The sequence below is a fragment of the Synchiropus splendidus genome, chromosome 12, assembly GCF_027744825.2.
Source record: "Synchiropus splendidus isolate RoL2022-P1 chromosome 12, RoL_Sspl_1.0, whole genome shotgun sequence".
NCBI classification, from domain to species: domain Eukaryota; kingdom Metazoa; phylum Chordata; class Actinopteri; order Syngnathiformes; family Callionymidae; genus Synchiropus; species Synchiropus splendidus.
Window position 1 is genome coordinate 3,892,059 of NC_071345.1, and position 8,002 is coordinate 3,900,060.

The 8,002-nt window shown below is 41.9% G+C and overlaps 1 protein-coding gene across 1 annotated transcript in view; it reads left to right on the forward strand.

The window, feature by feature from the left end:
- Positions 1-5,005, forward strand: part of fhl3a (four and a half LIM domains 3a) — a 28,447-nt gene extending 23,442 nt beyond the window's left edge. The window contains exons 3-6 of the mRNA XM_053881547.1: positions 193-367; positions 3,140-3,309; positions 3,805-3,991; positions 4,075-5,005. Of these exons, the coding sequence (XP_053737522.1) occupies positions 193-367; positions 3,140-3,309; positions 3,805-3,991; positions 4,075-4,226 (684 nt within the window). The 3' untranslated portion in view covers positions 4,227-5,005. The remainder of the gene's footprint in view (positions 1-192; positions 368-3,139; positions 3,310-3,804; positions 3,992-4,074) is intronic.
- The last annotated feature ends 2,997 nt before the right edge of the window (positions 5,006-8,002 follow it).

Below are 8,002 nucleotides of genomic sequence, written 5' to 3' on the forward strand. Positions count from 1 at the left end.
CATGTGACGTCAGTGGATGAATTGAATCTGAAGTAATGTAATGACACTTGTTTCTGGAAAAACCAAGTCACAGTCTTCAGTCCATTATGAATTGCTTACTGTGTATTTGTTTGTCTGATGTTGTTTTCCCACTATTCTATTCTACTATTACAGGTTTATGACTTGATATACTCACTGTGCTTTCCTTTGCAGGAGCTCTTCTACGAGGAGCGGCATTACCACGAGCACTGCTTCCGCTGTTTCCGCTGCGATCGCTCACTGGCCGATGAGCCCTTCACCAGTCAGGACGACGCCTTGCTCTGCAACGACTGCTACTGTAATGAGTTCTCCTCCAAGTGTGTGGCCTGCGACAAGATCGTGATGCCAGGTTGGATGCAGTCATTGATGTATTCCACTTGAAATATTGACACCATTTTTTTGGTTTTACATAGGCGTAGATAGAGGCTGAATAATAGCACTCATTTTATTGAGGATTTACTGGAATATAAGGACATTTTCTCACAATTACATGGTCTTCAACTCAGAAATCAAAACGATTTATTTACTGTAAATTCTGGACTATTGAGTGCACTGGAATATTAGCCACACCCACTAAATTGAAGAAGGAAAATAGAGCTTGTTGATACCTAAGTGCAGTGGTGCTGTCTGGGCCGTAGAACGGTCAGTGATGCTTAAAATGCATGAGGATCACTTCTAAACTAGATTTGAAAACTGGCTCCAGCATGGAGACTGACTCATGAAACAAAGTGGACAATGTTCTGGACTTGAATCATGAACTCACCACATCTTTCATTGACATTACAGCCCTCAAAATGCACTGTTGTTTTCAACCGCGTCTCCAAAGTTCCAACACAACAGCCGGTCTCAGCTGCTTCTTCTTGTCTCCGGTCCTCTAGGAGATTGGCTCTGTGGGCGGAGCGGTGGACACTTGGGTGAAAACATCACATTTAGGGTCAATAAAACAACTGTGATTTCATCGGTTTGATGTGATGAGACTCAATATTTTGGCAGCCAGACGCTCTTTAGCCTGTAAAAATCCATATATTAGCCGTGTCGTCGTGTGAGCCGTAGGGTTCAGACCGCAAGAAAAAAGTAAAGGCGTATAGTCCGGAAATTACGGTATTTATTTCAAATACATAAGATATTTTCACTGTAATACCTCTAAAAAAATGAAGCGAGCTTAAATTGCAACCCTAAAACCAAATTGAAAAAACAATATAAACATGCTATGTGACGGTAGCAACATGAAAGATCATTGATTTTGTCTTTCACAAAATGAAGTTTTCCGTTTTATCAGTGTGCAGAACAAAGCTTCCTATTTTCATATGCTTGACCAGAAACCTAATTTTGTCATGTGACACTTCATTTCACTCCTGTGTTTGCATCCAGTAGTTTTATGAAGAATAAAAAAGTGAATGCAAAGCTCTTCAGCGGTGAGTAAGCTCCGGGATTAAGGAGCCAGGCCGACCCGGTATGACACAGTGATTGCTATTTTGTTCGACATGTTGAATGTGGGCCAGAACTTGGAGCCTGGCGGGCTGCCATCGCACTGATGATGACAAGAGATAAGCAAGTCATATATTTCAGAGCCTGAAGCTGCTTACAAAGCCTCCGTGAAGCCGCAGCCCGGTCCAGGAAGAGCACGACATGAGAACGTTGCAGTGTTTATTCCCAACTTCACATGGGAGGATGGCCTTTTAAAGAAGACTGTTTTGCTGGCGGCCTAAACTAAGAGGATATTATAATGTTTCAGTCATGTCAAAGTCAGTGTCGTACATTTTCAGAAAAAAATATAATTTTAATGGAGTATTTCGAGGCAGAGTCGCAGTGAGGTAAACCTGACTTTTAGTAGTTGATGTGGTCTTATTGAAATCATTTTCCAGGTGAAGGAGCTCAAGTACAGTAGGAGTGTGGACAGGATGGACGGCTAATATTGACAGGACAGTGAGCACGGTCACATGAAAGGCCCAGAAAAACGAATTATTGCTCTCGTCCAGCCAAGCTCGGACTTTTAAAATGCATGTAAACAGCTTACTGTTGAAGCTGTTAGGCTAACTGGATAATGTTCCAGCTGCACCTCAGACGTGAAGACAGTCTAATAAAAAATAAAATAATAAAATATATGCGATCGAGAAGTGAGTGTAGCGTCCGATGTCTGCGGTGAATACACAACAGACCGGATGTTAGCTTGCGACGACGCTGCTCTGTAGATGTATAGATGTGTCTTTCACCACCTTCACTTAGGTCTTTATGATTGTTAGTTCTCACAAGATCAGAGGACGTGAGATGTTGGTTTAAGTACATGAAAATACCATCATGTTAGCAACTGTTGGCGTGGTGGCTAAGCTTCTTAACTGTACAATATTTCCAGGCCCAAATTTTGTTCTGTTCTTACTGAACTAAGAAATGATAAATATTCAATAACACCCTCATATAACTTGAAACTTTTCTATACCTCCAGCGAATTCTTTTTTTGGCTGTCAACTGTACACACATCTAACATGCTTGAGATAAAATTGTTGGTGAGGTGAAGAAGAATCTGAGCCAAAACAACTGTGGCCACTTTGATAGTACTGCAGTCAGTTAAGACAACTAAATAAACCTCTGAGGTAGTTCACTGTGTATTTAGAAAGCCACATTAAGGGACACAAATATCAGTGATATTTATATATTTCCACATTTCTTTAAATGAAAGCTTTGTTTAGCAACATTTCCCACTTGATGACTTTGTTTTCGCGCGTGCCAGATGTACTCACATTAAAATCCAATAATGCTCTCTCTGTGCTCCTCAAGGGCTTAATATACTGAGATGCTTTGGAAGGGGATTTTTGTATGTAATGAATAGGAGAGCACCACAGAATGGAGCCCGGAGCAATGAAATGTGGCACAGTTAACACACGCTGTCTTTGTGCAACAAACCAATAATAAAAATGGCACTTGGTTGCTGAAAGCATGGCACCTCTCCAGTTCCAGTTCCAGGGATTAACTTGGACTTGGGGTATTATGGTCTAAAATAAAACAAAATCTTAGAAAAACAATGACTGTTTTTTCAATATCCCTGCAGCTTAGCAAAGCCATTGGACAATTCTTTTGTAGTTTGTGCTTCTAGTTTTTGACCTGCCATATCTCACCTCTGCAGGTACGAGGAAGCTGGAGTACGCAGGTTCCACATGGCACGAGGGATGCTTCATCTGCCACAGCTGCGAGCAGCCAATCGGGTCCAAGTCCTTTATTCCAGACAAAGACGAGCACTACTGTGTCCCCTGCTACGAGGAGAAATTCGCACCTCGCTGCACTCGCTGTAAAAAGGTCAGTACAACCATAAGAAGAAGAAGACATAACAATGGTGGAAATTCTCCGTCGTCTAGTGGCGATATATTTAACAGCCTCACCGACCACCACCTCCTACAACGCTGCCTCCGTTTCCTCTTTAGAGCAAGAGGTATATTGTCAATACTTCTTACACAGTCGCCATGTTGGTTTTGGAGTTTGTTGTTGTCATAAACTGTTGACTCTGGGCTGCTCCCCCTGGTGGATATGTTGGTGAACAGCAATACCAAAGACGGTTTGAACTAACGTTTGAGGTGGAATTTCATTCGTAAAGGGAGACACATGTAACACAATCATAGTGTTTTAGTCCGGATTTTGCTTCTTCCCAAACAAGGAGGCTCATGAGTCTCCCAGATTTAAGGATTGTCGTGAGTCAAACGTCTTAGATACGAAGTTTTTTGTCAGCAGATTTCAGTTGGAGGAGCTGAACTAGCTGTACATATCGATGTTTGACGTCTGATGTTTCAATTTTAGGCACTGGCGAAAGGGGGCGTGACTTACCGTGACGAGCCGTGGCACAAGGAGTGTTTTGTGTGCACCAACTGTAAAACCCAGCTCGCCGGTCAACACTTCACCTCCAGAGACGACACGCCCTACTGCCTCAAGTGCTTCAGCAGCTTGTACGCCAAGAAGTGCGAGGCCTGCTCCAAACCAATCACAGGTCTTTCACATTCTCTCCCCTCAGATCCTTTGGATCCGCATGAATTCAACATGACTGAGTCATTCGCTGCTTGTCGGTCACAGGGTTCGGCGGAGGAAAGTACATTTCGTTCGAGGAGCGTCAGTGGCACCAGCCTTGCTTCACCTGCTCCCAGTGCTCCGTGTCACTGGTGGGCGCCGGCTTCTTCCCGGATGGAGACAGGATTCTATGCCGCGAGTGCCATACCAACCTATAGGGCACCATTTCGACACCAAATAATCCGGAAAGCTTTAACTTCACCAACACCCCAAGGTTGCCTCTCAGGTTGTTATAGAGGAAATTGACTTTTCTCCCTGTAAAGCTTTACGTTCCATCTGAGACAAACTTTGCCGTGTATTGAACAAACTTTATTGATTTTACATAACATTGCTTGTATATCACTGATCACTTCAGTTAAAATGCAAAATGCTAGTCACTTTGCTTTATGTAAAAATGCCCTTTTTTCTTAAGGAGCTGGGCTTTGAAGTAGCACAACACTATAGAACTGTGTTGTTGTCACTGCGTCCTTATACTTTTGTCCTCGTGTGTCAGGTCCCTCTCTTTATTTTCAATTCAATCATCCTCAACAAGTTACTGTATATAGTTGCAGAGAAAGAGGTGTGACACTGCTGTATATTGAAAAAAAAAACATTTGATTTAAGACTTAAAATGTGGTAGTTTATGAGAAATATGTTATTAAAAAACAAACAATTGCACTTTGGACTTTCTTGCTACCATATATTGAGCACATTCACACTCTATACAAAGATAAAGCACGAGACACGCAAACCACTTTTTCATCTATATTTCTGCTGGAATTATGCTTATTTTATCATTTTATCCTTTTTGTTTTTTATTTTTGCTTCAGGAGCCAATTTTCATAACCATGACAATATTTTTTTCAGTCGGGAGTATGCATGTTATTTTTTTTGTTGACACGGTTGCTTTGGTTTCTCTGTACATTTGTGGCGAATGTTCTTATTAAAACAAGTTTTAATTTAATCCTTTCATTCATGTCAGTTTTTAAAGGTGAAGCTCTTGCTCGTGTTTCTCCTTTGTCCTGCGGCATCAGGGGTGGATGGAGCTTCATGAAACAGTGTCAGCAATGTCAGATCTCTGCAGGTGGCGCTCTCAAGTTTTCTTTGAACTAGTTGTGATTTTAAAGACGGGAGCGCCTTCTAGTGGATTCTGAAAAAGAGGACACTGTTTCATGAGGGCCAAACCTCTGACAACAAAGTCAGTTTGATGAGTCCACACCACCTTCATGGTCTGGAAAGTAACGTCTCCATACTGTTGCTGTCAAACGCACCAGTGACATGTGACCACAAGACTCACAGGAATCAAATGGAATCTCATAACTGCTCTTGTTGATCAATTACATTCACAAAATAATATTGATCAACTGAAAACATTGGTTAAGTTTTTTATTTAAGTAATGAACATTTGGTGAGTAAAACGTGATGTAAATGCACCTAAATATTTGTTTGTTTGTTTATCTTTCGCTTGGTTTTTATTTAGTTTGAGAAGAGAACGACAAGAAAAAAGAGCAAGAAAGTGTGTATAAATGTATTAGTAGTAGTTGTAGTAGTAGTTGTTGTAGTATTGTTGTTGTTACCACCACCACTACTACTACTACTACTACTACTACTACTACTATTTTATACACAAGGGAAAGAAAATCACGCGCATATTAGGAGTTAAGAAAGCGAAATGATTTAACAATCTCCTCTAGTACGTTGTAAATACTTAGAAATTGTATGACATTTGTATGTCCATTATGTAACATGGCTTCATTATTGCAAAAGTGTATGCAAGTCAGTCAATAATTCTTCTGACATTTCTCAGATTGAAGATCAGTTCTTATAGTTTCTGCTCCATATTCCTGTGATTCCCTATTTTTCCAAACTGTGTTTGCGCATAAGCTTGTGCCTGTGTGAGGCCCTTTCTGTTGTGCATTTCTGCGGGTCATTTTGTGCTATTGTCAGTCAGTTTCTGCCCATCAGTTGTATTACAGTCAGTTTTATGGGTTCACACTGACCTCAAGGGTGGTGTAGGGCGGCAGGAGAGGAAGTGCTGGAACGACAGGCAAGCATGTGACCTGCGGCTGCTTCCATAATGTGGGGTATGGATAACAGAGTTTTTAAAGAACTTTCATTATTTAGGCTCTTACACAGTCACTTAGGCCAAAGACAACTTCCAAAGATGCTGCCACTGGTTTGTCAGTGCAGGAGTTCCTGGTCCACTGATCCCACTGATGCACAAGACACGTGGCAGCTAGGATGAAAACAACAACAACAAACATGGAGGAACAAAAGCAAACAAAAGCATCTGTTTGCTTTTGTTCAGGGAGGTTTTTCACTACACAATGTCCAGGGTTTCCACTACTCTGAATGGACTTGAAATTCTTATAAAATTGAAATTCTTATCCAAATATTTTCAAGACATTAACAGCGCTTTAGTTTAAATAAAGTGACATAAAAACTTGAATATCGCCACCGTGGTGATTTATTGTGCTACTCTGAAACTGATGCTGTTGTTTAAATGTATGTATGGCTCCATCATTTGATCCAGTCATATACCAGATTCATTCATATTGAAAAATGTGGCTTCTTGTGGCAAATATTCTTATACCATTAAACTGCTCGCTCTCGACAAAATGGACTAAATATTGATTCTACGTTGCAAACAATGCTGCTACTATAATATATGACAGATATATTTCAACATTTTCACCCTTCAAAATGACATTATATTCATATGAATTCATTCATTCCATTCATATGAACCGCAGACCGGGAGATAAGCTGCTGAATGCCTGTCACATGTAATGAACAGGCTAATGTGGATGGTTTTATATTCTCCTATCTCGGTTTATGGTTCTAGTGAAAGGTCCATTACAGCTTTATTGGCTCCTAACTTAGTTTGGAGGTGTGTTTGCTGTCTCCAGCACTGTGGTGTTCAGATCTCTGACATGGCCAGAGCCTGAGAATAAAGCCAAACAAATAGCACAAATAAACAGCATCTGCTTTCTGGATATATGTGTGTGAGAAGGAGGTCGCGAGACAGCAAGGTCACGTGTGTGTGTGTGTGTGTGTGTGTGTGTTAATGCTGAGTTGACTATTTCGTCACCTTGATGAAGAACACACACGCGGGCCGGCCAGACTTCTCACTGGCGCTGGTGAATCGCTCCCCTCCCAACCGCCTTTTGGATTTTTTCACCAAAAAAGGAAATGGAAAACTCAAAGCGACTTGGAGACAGAGAGGGAGGTGGAAGCAGGAGGAAAAAAAACAGTGTGTGTGAGAGAAGAGAGGGAGGATGTGCACATCTGGAACTGCTCCATGGCACTTTCGCTTGAAGGGGTTCAGTTTGAATCACAGGCTCTTTGGATTTATTGAAAGGAGGAGAGCGAGTGAGAGGTGACAATGAACAGAGTCAGTGAGGAGGTCACGTTTTTACAGTCAGGCATGTGAAGCAGGGAATGTAGAGTTGGAGTCTTGGGGGGGAAACAGGGGAATAGTGGTGGTTCCAACAGGTCCTCCTCGCACTCTCCACCATCACTGACTGAAAAATTGAGGGAGAAAACACTTGAATATGACGGACCTCGACCTCAGTTTCTTTAGCCGAATGATTTAGGTAAGAAAAGAAAAATGCACGCGAGTGAATCCAGGCTAAATCCTTTTCCTAACTGGGAGGTCTGAGCTTCCCAGTGAAAGATGGCTAACTGTCTTATTCCGCCATTTCCATGTTTTTAATACGCAGTTATTCAGTTCAAGGACTCACTGAAGTTGTGAAGTCCATAAAGAGAATTAAGAGGGAGGTCTGGCTGAGACAATAAAGAAAGTTGTGGCCATAAAAAACAGGCAGTTTGGAAAGATTAGGTCATAGCCCGCTCTTATCGCTCCCAGATGTCCAGGCCTGGACCAGGTGAGGCCCGCGGGCCAGATCAGACCTTTCCCCTGAGCGTGCGCGGCCCTGGCAACGTCAGGCCAGAG